This window comes from Crotalus tigris, unplaced genomic scaffold (assembly GCF_016545835.1).
Source record: "Crotalus tigris isolate CLP2741 ecotype Arizona unplaced genomic scaffold, ASM1654583v1 scf7180000017576.4783729, whole genome shotgun sequence".
Classification (NCBI taxonomy): Eukaryota; Metazoa; Chordata; class Lepidosauria; order Squamata; family Viperidae; genus Crotalus; species Crotalus tigris.
The window spans coordinates 1799164-1817780 of NW_024096487.1; the positions used below are offsets into that span (position 1 = coordinate 1799164).

Below are 18617 nucleotides of genomic sequence, written 5' to 3' on the forward strand. Positions count from 1 at the left end.
TAGTTTCTCATTAACGCATTCAGCTCAAACTCTTTGGAAAGAGAATCCAGCCTCCAAAATTAATGAATCTGAATGAGCATTCCTGCTGCCATAGTTTCTCCTCCCTACTCATTACCTCCCCTCCGCCCGGATCACCTCCAGCCAAATGATTTTAAAACCACCTATAAGCCATACATACGTCAAAAGGGCATTGCAGCCTCCAGAGGAGTCACTGCCACAGCTGCTGAGGGCAGGATCCACTCCCAAGCATTTATGGGTACTCAGTGGCAGCCAACTGGTTCCGACAGGCACCTTCCACCTCCTGGCAGCCCTTTCAAACCTGCATGGCTGAAGCAAAGCACTTGGCTTGGGGGTTTCACCTGAGCACCGCCGCTGGTTGAAGTATCTGTAGCGGCCTTGAAGCCCGTAGACTGCTCTGCTGTGCACAAATTCTGCAGGAAGGAGGTGGGAGGATCTGCGGCGCAGGTAATAAGGGTCTCGTAGGAAAGGTCTTAAATCAGGAAGGCGTTGGATTGGGGGAATGGTATATAGTGAGCACTCAGTCTGCAGTTCCTTCTTTTCGAACTCTGCTCCTTCAGATCCCGAGGAGAGCGCTTCCTCACTCCAGTCACTGTCCACCATCCCATCTTTAGGGGACCCTGAGCTGGAGCTTTCAGTACAATGTGACTGTCTCCTTTCTTCTTCCTTGTACACTTGGATGAGACTGGCTAGCAGCAAAGAGGGCCCTATGAGATGTGTGTCTATGGTGTGCACATGGCCCCCACGCTTCTTCTGGACAGAAAATCTAGGGCTCATGCGAGGGGTGGTGGTACTAGATCGCCTCCGGGAACACAACCTACGTTTGCTTGGGAAGCCCAAGCAAGACATCTCTTGCAGCTGAGCACTGGATCTGCGCCGGCGTTCCACAAGTATGGTAGAGGGCTGACCTACCACAGAACGCCGCCTGGCTCTGCTGGCAGGCAAGGCCACCACACTGGTGCGTTGGGGCCCTGATGATGCAATCTTCCTCCTGAAGTGCTTTTTGAAAAAGGATTCCATGGAGATTAGGGGCTGTTAACAGAAAAGTATATGTTTTAAATGTGGGGCTCCCTCTTCCCATCTAACTACCTAAAGTACTCCTGCATGTCTAATAATAGATACTTCCAGACCTTCCGCTCCAGCTCCTCAATTGTTACAAGCACTCACCAACTTTTTAAAGCCATATACAGCTCTGTGTCAAAGAGCCAGCCACCTGGAGTTCTAAAACTCTCTGAACTGTGTAATACCAAGACATTGAGGCAACTGAACCATCCAGTTCATCATAAACACTAAGGATGAAAGAAGCTATTACCGAAAGAGCTCGGAGAAAAGGAAGCTTGGTGGATACTTAAAATGAGAGAACTGTTCCACGTATGCTAATAACGTTCAGATCATCTACATGTGGTTTTTTAGAAGTTAGTGTTCAGATAAGCAGAGGTTGAGATGTCAATAATTCTCATAGTGAACAGATATGCTCATGTACCACAAATCTGCTTGTCCACTTTACACATAGAAAGTAAAACAGATCCATGTAAAGTACAATCCTCTGACCTTGCGTATAAACATACAACGAAAGCACCTGACCCATCACAAGACCCTCACTTGAAGCCCTTATAAACAGAACACTGACATCCGCTAAACTCCACTGAAGATGTTACCTAGTCTGGTAACAAAACATTCAGAAACCAACCCACAAGCTTGGAGAACGAATCGTCACCCTCACTCTTAGACCCCACCTGTTAATTGGCAGAGCAATACTCTTCTGGAAGGCCAGGAGAGTGGAGACTTACCTCACTATTGGGAGTAAAATGATCCAGAGGGAAGGAGCAATGGCAGAGAGGCTGTTTTCCTAGATCCTGTCAATCAAACTGATTGACTGAGTGTCTATGGAGATTCTCAGTCATCCAGGTCATGGTTGTCCCAAAGGTGCTTTTTCAAGAAGCAACTGGACTTTCTTGTTTTTCTTTGAAGATGTTTTACTTCTCATCCAAGAGCTAAAGAAGTCCAGTTGCCTCTTGAAAAAGCACCTTTGGGACGATCTGATTGGGTGGGATGGGTCAACATAATTAGGATGAGCTGGTTCTTCAGGTAACCTGGTCCCATGCCACGAAGGGCTTTAAAGGTGATAACCAGCATTTTGAATTAGACCCAGAAGCAAATTGACACCCACTGCATTTGTGTAGGTTTTTTTTAAAATTTCCCTTCTCTTTTTTATTTTTTAATTGTTTAGGCAAAATGGAGAGAAATGTATCAGCTGAATCAGCTTTATGCCTTTTAACTGTACAAGAAAACCTAAATGTTTCCTCTTTAATGAAAAATAAAGCTCATTTTACAATGTTGGTATAACTAAAGTGAGCTGAGACAAACTGGAAACGCGGCCAAGCTGTAGTATGAGAAATCCAAGAGGCAACAGCCAAGATCCCTTGACAGTAAGGAAAGGAATAACAAGAATTCCAAACATTCAGACATATTCAATTTTATAAATAGCAATTCCACAACGTATTAGAACATCACATTGTGGTCAAAATGGATGATTGTATCAACAGTTCCTTCAGATTTCATGCCTTTCTAAGTTTTGAAAAATAATATAAGTAGCAATTGGAGAATTTTCCATGTGTATACGTTTCTGTCTTCAGAGGAATGCCAGTATGGAAAAGGCAATTACTTTTCCATACTCCATACTTTATATTCCAAGTCTAAAAAGTAGTTTATCCACATTTTATGCTCATTAAAACTGTCAGTTACACACTCTGAACTGAAAAATGTGGAGTATTTTACAATAACTGAAGCTGACACATTCTATAACATTTTGTAGAAAAGCAATGGAAAGATCTTATTATCCTTTGTTATTTGTACAATAGTTACAGTATATAGAAAATGCTCTTCTACCTGCAGCTATTTTAATGGTAGCACAATTCCTATTTCTGCTGTTCTCTGGTGCAAATCTAGGTATGTTTACCAGTAGTCTTTATTTAGTGACTGCCTTATTTAGTGACCTTTCAGTTATGATGGTGGTGATAGAGCCAATGGCATTCCATTCAGTTCTAACTTTGGGACCAGTCCTCACATTTATGACCCTCACTGGTCTTAAAGCAAAAGAAATAAGATCATAAGCATAGCTGTGCTTTCATTAATGATGGATTCACTTAATGAGCAAGTTACCAGTACCATTTGTAGTTGCTCAACAACATGGATTATCTAGTGTTTGGAAATTTAGAACCACTGCAATTGGGAGGACTTGTTCTCCAGCAGGATGACTGTAGAGTCCAAATGGATGGGTTCTATGACGGCCTTCCTGCCTGGCAGACTGGGTAAAAACTTCGGCCACACCCCTTCCTTTGGGCGTGACCCCAGTTTTGACTCAGTCTCGAAGCCTGGTACAAGTGCGAGAGGCAGCTCTCAGAAACAAACGAATTTAAACTCAAAAAAAAAAAAAAAAAAGGAATCCCCTCTTCTTCCCTTGACAAGAGAAACTTCCCGGCAGCGATTAGAACAGGATCGGCGGACTCGTGAGTGGGGCTAGCCGGGGAGGCTCGGAACGGGCCGGATCGCTCGCTTTCTTCCGGCCCGCCGAGCAGCTGTTCGGCGCGGGGGGGGTTTTCACCGGGTTGCGCGTAGCCCTCCGGGCCCTCCCAACAGCTGAGCAGCCTGGCCGAGGGAGCTGAGCGCCACGGCGCGAAACAGCTGAGCCGCGCGGGAAGCGGCAAACCAGGTCGCCGCTCGGCTGCGATCAGCTGAGCGGCGCGATAAACAGCGCGGCAAGAGCAAAGCCGGCGCTGAATTCCCCTATACCCAGAGGAAAGGCGCAGCCCCTCATGACTAGAGGAGTCTTCCTGATTGCAAAAATCAGGATCCGCCATTACTCTTGAACCTCGTGGATTCCCGGGCTTCCATTGGGAGGCGTGGCTTCTTCCCCATTCACCATTTTGGAACTTGATCTTCCCGCCGTTTCCCCTTGGGGGCGGGGCCTTCACCCGGACTCCATTTTCCGGCAAACAAAGGGCTTTTTCCCCTTGCAAGGATCTGAGGTTACCCAAGGAAACTGAGACAGAGGAAGGAAGAGGGAAAGTAAAATAACCGTTTCCTATCGTGGTCTGTTGCCACAGCCACAGACTGGGGGAGAGAGAGAGACATATGAACTGCACCTTGTCTGGACTAGGTGAGGAGGTGAGGAGGAACATTCTTCCCTAACTGTTCCCATAGTGGCCTTTAGTCACTGCCTTGCAGGATCTTCGGTCCAAAGAATCCTGTCTGTCCGGCCATTGTTTGTATAGGCAGAGGAGGGCACAGTCCCAAGCATCTGCCTCTGATCTGCGTACCTCATTCCCCCATCCCAGGCATTTCCTACTCGGGGTGTCTGGCACAATGGCAGACAATGTCTCGTATTCAGTCACACAGGTCCCTCAATTGTCCCCCCCACAGCAGCAGCGAAAACGCAGATCCTCTGAATCAGAGGTGGGGGGGAAGAAGAAAGCTAAAACAAAGCACCTTACTCAGAAGGGACAGTCTAAAACGGCTGAGCGAGAGGCTCTGAGGAGACATTTGGCTTTAGAAAGACAAATTAGCAGGGCACAGAGATCCAATGCCAATGGGACAAATTTGGTTTCCCCTGTCCCAGTGGCGACCAGCACAGAACCTACTGCCGAGGAAGTGCTCAAGACTTGGTCTCCTCCTGGGGAAACTGAACAGTTAGATTCCTCCAATCCCTCCTCACCAGCTTCTTCTCCCTCACCCGACCACACTCCAGCGCCTCACCCCAGCGACAAAGCGCAGGAGAACATATGGTCGGCACGATTTCAGGCATTCATGCAGGATGCATTCTCCCAATTCATGGCCTCCAAAGGGCAAGTGGCCTTTCACACACCCCGTAAGGGACGAGCTAGGCCACCCCCTACCAACATCTCTGAATCTTCCTCTCAACTAGGAGAGGGTGACTCAGTAGATCTTGACATGTCAGACATGCCCCTATCGGAGGACGAGGAAACCGCACCTGAGCAGGAGACGAGCTCTGGCCTCTTTAACCCAGCGCTCCTAAAATCACTCCTGATTAAGGCAGTTTCCACAGTCAGCCTAACATCAGTACAGGATGAGAGGCCATCGACTAGCAAGGAGGCCAACCCTCTGTTTGCCAAAAAGGTCCCACAGGACAAGTACATTCCATGTGCGGAGGTCTTCATGACCACGCTGGAGGAACAATGGTCCTCACTTGCAAGCCCACCGGCTCCTAACAGCGCGGAAAGAAAGCTTTTCAACCTATCTCCCTCCTTCTCTAACATGTTAGAGGTTCCCACTGTAGATAACCCCTTGATCTCATTATTCTCTACCTCCGCGATTCCAGGAGACATGGCGGAGGTCTTGAAACCTGAGGAGAAGAAATTTGAACACTCCTTCCGGCGTTCCCACATGGCTGCAGCCTGGGCGGCCAGAGCAGCCACCTCATCATCATTCTTCGCGAGGGCCTGCATCATGTGGCTGAGGGAACTGCAGGGCACGGTGCCTCCAGACCAGGTCAGAGTACACCAGACATTGGCCAAACTCCTCGCGGCCTCTCAGTTCATGTCTGACGCTTCACTGTACGCAACAAAGTATGCGGCAAGATCCATTGCGGCCACAGTGGCCTCGCGTAGGCTACTGTGGCTCAAAAACTGGAAGACAGACCTGAGGTCCAAATGGCGTCTCTCGACGTCCAAATACAGTGGAGAGGCCCTATTTGGTTCCATTCTGGATCCACATGTCAGCGAAGGCAGAGACAAGAAAAAAATCCTAGTACATCCATCAAAGAAGTTAGACAGGAGAGGCAGTCAGGACTTCCGGAGGCAGGGCTCCCGCCCAGGAAGCCCCTGGGAATGGAGGCAGCCCTTTCGATCAGGGCAATCCTGGGACTGGCCCAGAGGCTCACGATCCTTCTACCCGAGACAGGATCGAACCCAGGATCGCCAAAGCCCGGGAGCCAGGGGCCAGTTCCAGTCCAGACGCCCATATAGAGGAGCGGGAGGCAGATCCTTTAAGCGTACCAAGTGACGCCAAACAGGATACACCCATCGGGGGTCGGTTAGGAAATTTCACCGAGGTCTGGGAACAGACCACTACCGACGCCTGGGTCCTGGAAACGATCAGGCATGGCCTGACCTTAGACTTCTGTTCTCCCCCTCCAAACCGGTTCATCAGATGTCCCATCTCCAGAAGAGCACACAAGACAAGGCTGATAACTTCGGCCATAGATCACCTCCTGTCAATTCAAGCAATAGAGAAGGTACCAAAGGAAGAGGATTTTATTCTATCCTCTTCGTTATCCCAAAGACATCAGGAGGGTGGAGAGCAATCTTGGACCTGAAGGGCCTGAACTATTTCATAAAGTACAGGAGGTTCAAGATGCACTCCTTAAAGTCCATACTAGCCAGCGTCAGGGAAGACGATCTACTATCCTCAATAGACCTCACAGAGGCGTACCTACACATCCCCATCCACTCCAGCTACCGGAAATTCCTCAGATTTACCTACGCGGGGCGACATTACCAATACAGGGCATTACCCTTCGGACTGTCGTCAGCACCAAGGGTATTCACAAAGATCTTAGCTGTACTAGCGGCCCATCTCAGGTTGATTCCGGTTCGCGTCCAGTTTTATCTGGACGACATCTTGATTCAGTCCAGATCTCGGGAACAAGCAAGGACAGACCTCAGGACCACAATCCGAACCCTACAGGGGCACGGATTCTCGGTCAATCTAAACAAGAGCCACCTCATTCCCTCAAGGAGACTGCAACACCTGGGCGCGGTGATAGACACGTCACAGTGCAGGGTATTCCTTTCCCAGGAGCGACTGATCAACATATCCAAGCTAATCCACCAAATTCAAGAGATCAGGAGAGTGCCCTTGCTACAACTCTCGAAGCTCCTGGGAAAGATGATATCTTGCATGGGCATCATCCCATGGGCAAGGCTCCACTCGAGGGAGTTGCAGTGGTTCCTCCTACCCTACCAGAGGAGGAACCTCAGCACCTCCAACAGGAGTGTGCTGGTACCAGCACAGGTGATGAAATCACTAAAATGGTGGCTATCCCCCATGACACTCAAGGGGAGCATATTCAGGGAACCGAACAGGGTCACGCTCACGACAGATGCGAGCCTGTTCGGATGGGGAGCCCATCTGGGGACCCAGATAGCACAGGGCCAGTGGGGTCAGAAGGACCTGTCACACAGCATCAACTGGCTAGAGCTCCGGGCCATACACCTGGCCCTCCGTCATTTCTCACACCTAGTAACGAGGAGACACGTCCTCGTGCTTACAGACAATGTAGCAGCCAAGGCACATGTAAACAAGGAGGGAGGAACGAGATCAGTGGAACTAATGAAAGAAGCATTGGTTCTGGCTCGGTGGGCAGAAGCCAATGTGAGTTCCATCAGAGCGGAACACATCTCAGGGGAAACAAACACCCAGGCGGACTCCCTGAGCAGAGCCAAGGTGGACCAGTCGGAATGGCGTCTGGACCCGGCTCTCTTCGAGGAGATCTCCCGGAGGTTCGGACAACCGCACCTAGATCTATTTGCCAACCACAAGAATACACAACTCCCCAGGTTCTTCTCCAGATTCCCGTCCCCGGGATCGGAGGGAACGGATGCTCTCAGGTGCCGGTGGCCGGCGCAACTCCTGTACGCCTTCCCACCGCTGCCACTAATACCGGCAACCATACGCAAGATGATCCTGGAGGGCGCAGAAATGGTCTGCATTGCCCCTCACTGGCCACGGCGCCCGTGGTTTGCCGACCTCGTGGACCTTTCGATATCACCTCCGTGGAGGATTCCCCCGGACAGGGTAAAACTCAGTCAGGGCAAGCTTGTACACCCAGATCCCCAGTGGCTACAACTAGCCGCTTGGCATTTGAGCGGCAAAGCTTAACTAAACAATCTTATTCTGCAGGGGTGATATCGATCATACAGGCATCACGAAGGGCGTCCACCAATAGGATCTACGACGCTACATGGAAGGGATTCTGTAGGTGGTGCGCTTCGCTTCACCTAGACCCGACCGCAGTATCTATCCCCAATATCCTAGACTACCTATTGGAGGGTCTTAATAGGGGCCTATCAGTCAATACCATCCGCAGACAGATATCGGCCCTCTCAACCGTACTCTCCTGCGACAACTTAACTTCCCTAGCACAACATCCAGCGATTAATGCCTTTTAAAAGGGGCGTCTAACACAAAGCCCCCAGTCATACACAGGTACCCGTCCTGGAACCTGCCTAGGGTCCTTCTAGCCTTGACATCTGCACCCTTCGAACCTCTTGAAACATGCTCACTCCATCACCTATCACTGAAGGTAGCTTTCCTTGTGGCAATTACTTCGGCAAGGAGAATTTCAGAACTAGCAGCACTGTCAGTAAGGAAGGATCTGTGTACCTTTTTCAAAGACAGGGTCGTTCTTAGACCAGACCCGACCTTCATCCCGAAGGTAAATAGCACCTTTCACAGATCTCAGGAACTTACGCTTCCTGATTTCTGTCCAAGACCCAAACATAAGCTAGAACACAGATGGCACAAGCTAGACGTACGGAGAGCACTGTGTTTCTACGTGAAACGCACCTCGGCTTTCCGAAAGACGGAAGCATTATTTGTGTCCTTTCAACCATCAACTATGGGAAAGAAGGTATCTTCTTCCACCATAGGCAGGTGGATCAGAGCCTGCATAGCGCAGGCCTACGTCTCACAGGATTTGCCAGCACCCAATCAGGTGACTGCCCACTCAACTCGGAGCGCAGCCACATCTGCGGCGTGGCTAACGCAAGCTCCGGTGGAGGAGATTTGCAGGGCCGCAACCTGGTCCTCACCTTCGGTTTTCATTCGACATTACCGTTTAGACTCCCTAGCAGCAGCAGACGCGGCTTTTGGCAGAAGAGTTCTTCAACAGGTCGTATCTGCTCAGAGTTCGGTAGCCTAGACATTCCCTCCCAGGGGGACATGAGGGCTTTGGTATGTCCCATCCATTTGGACTCTACAGTCATCCTGCTGGAGAAGGGGCGTTGTCTTACCTGAACGCCTTTTCTCAGCAGGATGATGTAGAGTCCAAGCCCACCCAGAGGATAGGTCTAGGCAGGGATATAATAAAGATATAATAAAGAGCTGCAAGGTTAATTCCAACAAAGTTTCTCGCCTAAGTCAAAACTGGGGTCACGCCCAAAGGAAGGGGTGTGGCCGAAGTTTTTACCCAGTCTGCCAGGCAGGAAGGCCGTCATAGAACCCATCCATTTGGACTCTACATCATCCTGCTGAGAAAAGGCGTTCAGGTAAGACAACGCCCCTTTTCATCTAAATTCTGACAACTGTGTAGAAAACAAACTCCTAATTATGTACAAAAGGACACCTATATTTTCCTATTCTTGCAAATTCTTAATGACCGATATATGTATTATGGAATAATAATGTTAGAACACAATCTATCCTGCTTCAAAACAGACTGTAATCCACAAAAGCTGAAGCCATAATAAACACTCAGCCTTTCAGAAAGTACAAGATTATTAATTGGTTTTATGGCAACACAGCTGTTTTCCTTGTTGCCAAAACTGGTGATTAAAGCTAGCATTAATATATATATATATATATATATATATATATATATATATATATATATATATATATATATATAAACTAGGAAGTAGAAATTTCTTTATTGATTTTATGCAACTGTCCAACACAGCTGATATTTACAAAACTGTAAAAAACTGATAATCAAAACTCAGTTTAAAAACAAGCAATTTTAATAGGAAAAATTCTACCTATTTACTTTAAACAAAATTGATACCTGGAACGCATAAAAATAAATAAGTACATAGATTTCTGAGAATGCATAAAACATGAGTTGGAGTTGAGCATTAAAAATAAATATGAGTTTTAAAATGTCCAAAATGATTTCAACAATCTCTCTTGAGAATTGACGGCCTGCCTGCCAGAGAAGATCAGCCATTTCTATCTTCAGTTTTAAAAGGCAAGTCAGCATAACATAGGACTATGAAATACTCTGTTGGCCAGCTATCAGAACTAAAGGGTAGAAGAACAAAACAACACATATGAAAACAGATGAGCCACTCTTGCCACTAGGACACATAGGTGTGCTGCCACCTGTGCAAACCCATGCATTACTATTCTGATTTCTTTTGCACCAAATTCTGATTTCTTTTGCACTGCAAAACTGTGAATATAGCAGGTGCAGAAGTTTGGATAGCCTTTCAGTCACTGCTTTGCAACCCACCTCGGGTAGAATTAACTCCCAAACATCTCTAGAAAGCTAACAGTCTTTCTAGTCTCCCTCTTACAATTCACCCCCAGTCACCCCCCACCCCCACCCAGTCTTCCTTGCAGACATGTTCTAGCACAGCAACATTCTTAGAGTAAGTCTCTGCGTTTGCAGGATGTTTGAGATTTCAGCATAGGCATTTATGTCTGGAGACTATGAAGGCCACTCCAAAAATCTTTATATTTCTTTCTCTTTTAAGCACATGATAGTTGATTTTGAGGTATGGTTCAGTCTTGCTGAAATATCCAACCTCTTTCCAGATTCAACTTTTTTTTTAACTGACTATGAAATAGTAACTTTTTGGATAGGTTGATATTTAGTTGAATCCATTTTTCCTTCTACCTGCAGAATAGCTTTAGTCCCATTAACTGCCAGCCAACCCTAAAGTGTAATCCAGTCATCCCTGTGCTTAGTGATGGGCAAGGTGTATAATTCCGCCCCCCAAAAAATGTATCTTTTTGTGGTTGTAGCCAAACAGCTCAATTTTTGTTTCAATTGTTCAAATCACTCTGTCACAAAATATTTCAGGCTTACCAAGGTTCTCCTTTGCATACTTTTGGCAATGATTTTTATGAGCAGGCTGGAAAACCTTCTTTTTTTTTTTGATAACTCTCCCATGTAGATCACTGCTGCATAAGCAACACTGAATGGTGAATGTCAACTAAACTTTTCAGCATATTGTTTACATTGATCTCTTCTGCAGAACTGAGCAGATTTCAGGCAGTTCTACAGTTTTGTTGTTGTTGGGTTTTTTTGGTCTTGACTTCAACAGTTTCACATTAACATCAATTCCTTAACAATGTTTCTCATAGCTGGAAATTGTTAGATTTTTTTTAAAAAAATAGAGTTTCTCTGCTCTGTAATAGTGAACTATCTTCATATTCAAATGCTTAGAGAGCATTTAGGGAAACTTTGGTTGCTGAGTATTTGATCATCTGTGGCTAATTATAGGCTTATCAAGTAAATAAACTTTTGGGCTCATATTAACAGCATTTTAACTTAAAAATGCAGTATTGAAACAACTATCCAAATTTCTGTACTTGCTATATTCACTGTCTTCTTACTTTGAATTAGCAAACTTTTAATCAAATATACAGAAGGATGTCATATTTAATTTTGTATGATTCAGAGGTTGTGTCAGCTTCTGTTGATTTAGGGGTCACTGTAATACACATTTTGATCAGGAGTGCCTATGCAACTGTAAACATAAATATATACTAAATATCTGCAATACCCTTAAACATATCTGACCTACTTGGGTTTAGATGTTAAGCCAAATCAGGCCTAGTTAATACCCAGAAAAGGAAACCACCAAGGAATACAAGAACTACGCATCATAGAAAAGTTGAAAAAAAATACATGAATGTGTCCATAATATCAGCAACAGGCATGACCTGACCTTATTTAATCTGCCTGCCACTCTTAATAGCAACATTCCACATTGCAAGAAAAGTGGCAGATAAGGTTTATGCATTATACAATCAATATCTATCTATCTATCTATCTATCTATCTATCTATCTATCTATCTATCTATCTACCTACCTACCTACCTACCTACCTACCTACCTACCTATCGGATGAGCTTCTCATTTACAAATTGTACACCCAGTTTCTCTTGTAACTTAGAATAAATATTAGAGACTATTTTAATAAAATGAAAACTAAGATCTGGATAGCTAACTTTTAATGCAGACAACTGAAAGCAAAGTTGGAATGTCGACTAAACGTAGTGGTTCAAAGATAAAACCATACTCTCGATCTTTACTCTGGAATATTCATAATGCATACAAATCCACATCCATATGTCTATGGCAAATATATGGCCTTATTTACATGATGAATAAACCAGCAAAAGGCTTTCAGTGTGGTTGCTGGACTTACTGAGTGAATGCCTTACAAAAATAAGTAAATCTTTCGTGTCAGCTTCCCATAAACAAAGTTAGAATTCTTACCAAATTTTGCTACATAAACAAAGTTAGAATTCTTACCAAATTTTGCTACATCTGGTTGGCAAAAAACAACAACAACAACAACAACAACAACAAAAAGCAAAACCCAAGCTTATTTATAATTAACTTTCCACATGAAAAAGAGTTCTTGTTATGTTTTGCCTATCTACAGAATTAATATGACAGAATAAACTTCGTATATCTCAAACTGCAGTTATCGTGAATATTAGTTTGCATGAAAAGAAGCCATTAAGTGGCAGCTGTCATTTCATCTCACCAGAAATAGCCTCCTCTCACATTTACTGATAATATAGCTTAACCCACAGGGCACGTTTTTCAGCAGAAGTAAGAATATTTACCTCATTCATTTTGGAACACCTGAATGAATCACGTGTAAAAAAATGCTTCCAGTCACAGAAGCCTCTGAAGGCTCTTGTTTCTGTTTTCTAGTGTTGCATTTGAAACTAAAGTCCGGTTCATCTGCTAATCGTATGATAATATGCTTTATTAGTTGGACATGTTTTCTTGACAGAAGGACCCAGCACTGGGGCAGTTCATATATATAAAAAAAGTTCCTTCCTTTTAGGGCTCTTAACAGGAAATGTTTCTGCAATAATTGACTTCTTCAGAATCCAGTATCTGTTCCTTATTTTTGGAAGCCTGAATGAGGCCTGTCCCAACTGAGAAAGTTCATTGCAGGTGGTCCTTGACTTGCAACAGTTCACTTAGTGACCGTTCGATGTTACAACATCACTGAAAAAAGTGACTTGTGACCATTTTTCACACCTATGACCGTTGCAGCATCCCCAGGGCCATGTGATTTACATTTGGGTGCTTGACAACTGACTCATATTTATGACGGTTGCCAGGGTCACGTGATTGCCTTTTGCGACCTCCTGACAAGCAAAGTCAATGGGGAAGCCAGATTCACTTTACAACCGTGTTACTAATTAAATAACGGCAGTGATTAACTTAACAAACGTTGGCGAGGAAACTCATAAAATGGGGCAAAACTCAGTTAACAAATTTCTGGCTTAGCAACATAAACGTTGGGCTCAATTGTGATCGTACAGTTCTGAAACATGTAATACGTGTAAATAAGAATACCCCACATCTAACAGTTATAGACTCTGATCTATCCAATGCTTTCCCGTGAATACACTGGGTCTAGCAACGACAACTCTGGAACTGTGTACAAGCCATCCAGGCCATTTTTTGCAAAGTCTGCCTATTTTAGTGCTAGGGAGAATCATGGAGAATATTGTACATACTGTAGCAGCTCCTCTTTATTGTTTAATCTATAGTAAAGCACGCACTTCTATTTTTGGCTTATATTAACAGAGGCTAAAGGAGAGTCCATTTCTCACTGTTGCACATTTATTTCTTTGAAATGGGTTTCATAGCACAGTAGTATAAAGGGGGAGCCTGAAGTTTATTTTACTCTAGAGCAGGGGTCCCCAACCTTGGCAAACTTTAAGACCTGTGGACTTCAGCTCCCAGAATTCCCCAGCCAGCATGGCTGGCTGGGGAATTCTGGGAGTTGAAGTCCACAGGTCTTAAAGTTTGCCAAGGTTGGGGACCCCTGCTCTAGAGTATCAGTTATAATATTCCCGGGATCCAGAAATTGCTAAAAGTGCAGAACTATTAATAATTGCTACTGTTGACACAAGGATATTACAGGCTTCCTTCACTATCACTACCATCAGAATGCTAAAGAGGCCAACAAAGAGGCTTGGGAAGCGTATCCAGGGATTTCACTCCAAGTTTTTACACAGTTCACATGCCAGAACTTTTTTGTTCACATTTTCACAGATTTACTCACTCCCATACCCTTCTGACATTGCAAGATGTCGTCTCTTATAGATGCAGCTGCTTCATCTCTCTGCTTCTCTATAAATATCTCCTTTTTATATTAACTGGGCTGATTTTAATGTTTATTGCAGCTTTTGATCTCCTTCAGCCACTGAAGTATACTATATTTAACAATGTTCAGTTAATCAAAAGCACTGGGAAAACTGGAGGGTTCCCTTGCTACAACTGTTGGGTCCTATCAAATGCAGCACAACAGATTAAATAGACTGTTCGTGTCATTATGGGTAGGTGATCCTGTATCACTGTGAGACCTGGTGGCTTGGGAAGAAGTACATACACTATTCACAGGGAATTTCCCTAACTCTAAAAATAATTTAGCCCCTACTTCCCCTATTACTTGGTCTATGAGTCACAAACAACATGCATCTACCTGGCATGAGAACATGAAGCCATACATAAGGCAACCTAAAGACTCCTGAACCATCTTTGCACTGATAGGGATATCTGACTGAGCCAACATTCAAATTTCAAACTCTTTAAGTAACTAACCATAAAACCTCCACTGGTTGAGTGCATGGCCAAACAACGTGCATGTAACAGCCTTATGGGAAGTGATAAGCAAACTGTGTTGCTAAGTGAAAATTTGTTAAGTAAGCTTTGCCCCATTTTACAACTTTTCTTGCCATAGTTGTTAAGTAAACCATTGAATTCGTTATGTAAGTAACGTGGTTGTTAAGTGAATCTGGGCTCAACTGTGGTCGTAAGTTCAGCGCCACCTATAACAGAAAACCTTGACAAGGATTGTAAAACTACCTTTTAAAAGCACATAGCCTGATCCGGTTTGTAAAAATGTAGACAAGTAACAGACAACTGCAAAAGCTTAAAAGCTTTCTGCAGGTATTCAAAATGTATTCCATGAGGTCCATAGGAATTTTTGAGAGGCTAACAGTATGAATTTGACTGTGGTCATCATCAGCAGCAGCATTTGGAGACAGGCAATTTTCTATCACTAGAACTTTCCCTCTTGATCAAGAATTCCAGAAGTCCAACTTTCTGTAACTTTTGCCACCGTTTAGTAGTGATTTTTGTAGACCAAATCTGCTCATATTATTCAAGGTATCGAAAGGCGAGCCAGTCTGGTGTAGTAATTAAAGCGTAGCCCTAAAAATCAGGAGATTGTGAGTTCTAGCCTGACCTTAGACATGAATAAAATGGTGGGTGACTTTGGGCCAGTCACTGTCTCTCAGCTCAATTCACCTCACAGGGTTGTTGTGGGTAAAATAGGAGCAAGGAGTATACCTTGAGTTGTGTATGAAAAACAAAGGTGGGGTTAAAATAAATAAATAAATAGAAACCTACTGATGGACAGTGATTTATTTTCTTAATCTCACAATTGTTGGAAAATGCCCAACCCAGGTAATGAAAAGGAATAAAGTGGAGATCACTGGTAAGTTTTGAGATCACTGGCAAGTGCAGCTGCAAGAGATCCAAGACTGATCTATCCTAGGCTCCATGGAACCTTATCTATCTGTTCCCAAGGGAAGGCAAGCAGATTCTTATATTACGGGTCGAATTTAATAAAATACTTAGCTTGAACTCTATAAATGTGGCTCTGGTAGTTTGTACTTGACATAATTTTAAAAAAACTTGGTTTTATGTATGTATGTATGTATATGTATGTGTGTGTGTGTGTGTGTGTGTGTGTGTGTGTGTGTGTGTATATATATATATATATATATATATATATATATATATATATATATATATATGCTCATATTTATGCCAATATTTCTCAATCTTAGCAATTTTAAGATGCGTGGACTCAGTTCCCAGAATCTCAATCTCAATCTCTCTCTCTCTCTCCCCCTCTCCCTGCAATTCTTGGTAAGGTATATATTGAGTGCTCATGGAAGGATAGTATAGTTTGTTCTCACACCTTTACTGCTCTAGCTACAAAGCCACACATAACTTGACTGCTGATGAAAAATCCCTCTCTACATAATACGACTTCTAAGCTTTTTGCATGTTCATATTGAATCTTTGTGCCCTCTAAATGCTGAAGACATCAAATAATCTTCTCTCAAAGTCTTGCAAACAGTTCTTAATATAATTCTTTGCTTCTTGCTCAATAATCATAGCTTTCTTCAGTCTCAGTATCTTACTGATACTGATCTACAACCACAAAATATTAATACACTTTTGTTCTGCCATAGCTAGCATTGTGGAACTCACTGATGATCAGCTTCAACTGTCAAAACAAAATGGAAAGTATGGAATAACTGCCAATTCTGCAATTTCATTCCTTACTGATATACCATGAATAGTATATTAGACTAGCATAAACTCTTAATTTTGATACATATTGTTTGGCAGAACAGAAAGATTCTTCACATTCACGCACATTCAAATATCTCATTGGTAACTATTTACAACTGGTAAAACTAGCTTTAAATGCATCCAGTGACGTATTTTAAATAATGCTATTTATGCTGTCCCTCCGCCTGCAAGAACTGATCAATTAAGCTGTGTTGCATAAAGTACCTTTGAAAGATGCGTAACTAAAAACACAAATCTCTTGACCTAGTGTTCAGTAGCACCACGGAACACACAGCAATAATAAAGGAGAAGTCCTATGAACAGAGAGAATATCCACAATACAACTAGGAGAGGGGCTCTGTTACACACCCAGGCTTAGGCACAGAACCAGGTTTTCAAACACTTCTGAAAAGCCAGAAGATTGGGGATGATCTGATTTTGAGAGGAATTGTATTCCTCTGAGAAACAGAACCAAAATCCTCTATCAGCTTTCCTACTGCCCATCACTAACTAACATTACCTCGCCTACAGCTACCAGATCTGGGCTGCAAAAATCTATATCATGACAAGATGGCAATATTCTTTTTGCTATTAAGTAGTCATCTGAGTTTTTGCAATCCATTATCTGGTGCTCCATCCCTGGCTATTACAAATATCTATGCCTTCTCTGTTGCAACATTTGCTCTCAGAAGAGCATTGTACCACTCAATCTTGATGGAATTTAGAAAGTCTTTGAAAATGTGGCAGCATGATATTCTATGGATCTTGACTGTCGTGTTAATATTAAGCCAGTATAAATGATGGTCTTCCATCTGATTCATAAAGTAATTTTTTCTGAGTTATTACAAAAATGCTGTCTGTTCTACATTTTTCAGTTTGAGAGGAAGTCTATTTAATTAGATTACTAAAAATTACATAAACATAATTTCATGCATTCATATTTATATCTAGGTACTCTAGGAATAAAACCTCAACTTAATTATGCAATTTTGTCACTATTAACATTGATACTAATTATTTTGGGGCTTGATTAAGTTGCCAGATTCAGCTACCCACGTATCATCATGAGGATTAAAACCGTCAGATATTCAAGTTAAATCAAATGTTGGTCTATCACAGGGACTCTTCATGTTATTCTTTAGGAAACCTATAAATTTAAAACGTGAATGGTCTTGATGGGACAAAATACAGACCAAATACAAGTATTCTAGAGACTGGGCACATGATTATGATTACAGAGGCCATTTAAGTGATTCTACATGCTGAAGTGCCACACCCGTGTGGTAAGCTGTAATCATCATGAACATCACTGTAATTCTGAGTTTGCTGGGTCATGGAAAAAAGTTGCTTGATCCATGTCAGGGAGAAAACTTCATGACACAAAGAGTACGGTAGTTAACAGCAGGGCATGTAGCTTGGCAGAACCTATGATTTAAACATGTATATCAGCTGTCCAAGACAATTCTGAGCTATCTTATATCCTCTTATTACTGGCAGAAAGTATCCAGGTTTTACCACAAAACCAACCTCTCCTTAGTGTCACTTTGGAAAGACTGAAATATTTTTCAGACACTGTATCTAAAGTGGAACTTGAAAAATTTAAGACAAGTTAAAAAGAGGAGGCAGGCTGTCTAGAAATCGTAGCAACAATCTCAAGCAGGCGGACAAAGAATTTAACCTGAAGTTGAAATATTAAACACATTTCTGTACTGCTGGTTTCTGCCTTAGGAATATACACCTCTCCCCACAGTAAAATTAAGCATTTTCTGCCAGAAAGATTTTACAACTAATGTGTGGAATTTGATATGACGGAGGAAAAAGATGATTTTAAGGGTTCTTAGAATTCCCATCACAGAATCTGGAGAGCTTGCAGGAAAGAACTGGCACTTGCAATCTTAGGGGTCAGCAAATTAATGATAGAAACTAAGAAAAAGATACAAATAAGTTTTGCTAATATGGGTTACCGAAGCTAAATTAGACTCCTGAAAAACTGTTGATGAGCCAAATAGGACATTAAAGCGTTCTCTTCTTTACTGATAGTATCCAAAGATTTAAAACCTAATCAGGACACATAATGAGTCCTATCTGTTGTCAGCGTACTAGATTTTGTCTCACAAGTAATTTTTCGGTTTGGTGAAGCATGCTGAAAATGCAGCAAGCATTTTAAAAAGCCAAAGTGAACTGACTGATGATAAACTAAGGTCTTCCAATGTGGATACAGATATA

At 43.2% G+C, this 18617-nt stretch overlaps 1 protein-coding gene and 1 long non-coding RNA gene across 10 annotated transcripts in view; one reads left to right on the top strand and one right to left on the bottom strand.

Moving 5' to 3' along the window:
- Positions 1 to 18617, bottom strand: part of DGKZ (diacylglycerol kinase zeta) — a 136081-nt gene that overhangs the window by 52053 nt on the left and 65411 nt on the right. For 5 of the 9 annotated variants that reach the window (XM_039358456.1, XM_039358441.1, XM_039358465.1 and 2 more), the window contains exon 2: positions 179 to 1050. The exons of the other annotated variants lie outside the window; for them this stretch is intronic. In XM_039358456.1, coding sequence (XP_039214390.1) covers positions 179 to 1038 — 860 coding nt within the window. In that variant the 5' untranslated portion in view covers positions 1039 to 1050. The remainder of the gene's footprint in view (positions 1 to 178; positions 1051 to 18617) is intronic. 9 annotated transcript variants of the gene reach the window in all.
- Positions 1 to 18617, top strand: part of LOC120314930 — a 42782-nt gene that overhangs the window by 15249 nt on the left and 8916 nt on the right. The window lies entirely within an intron of this gene.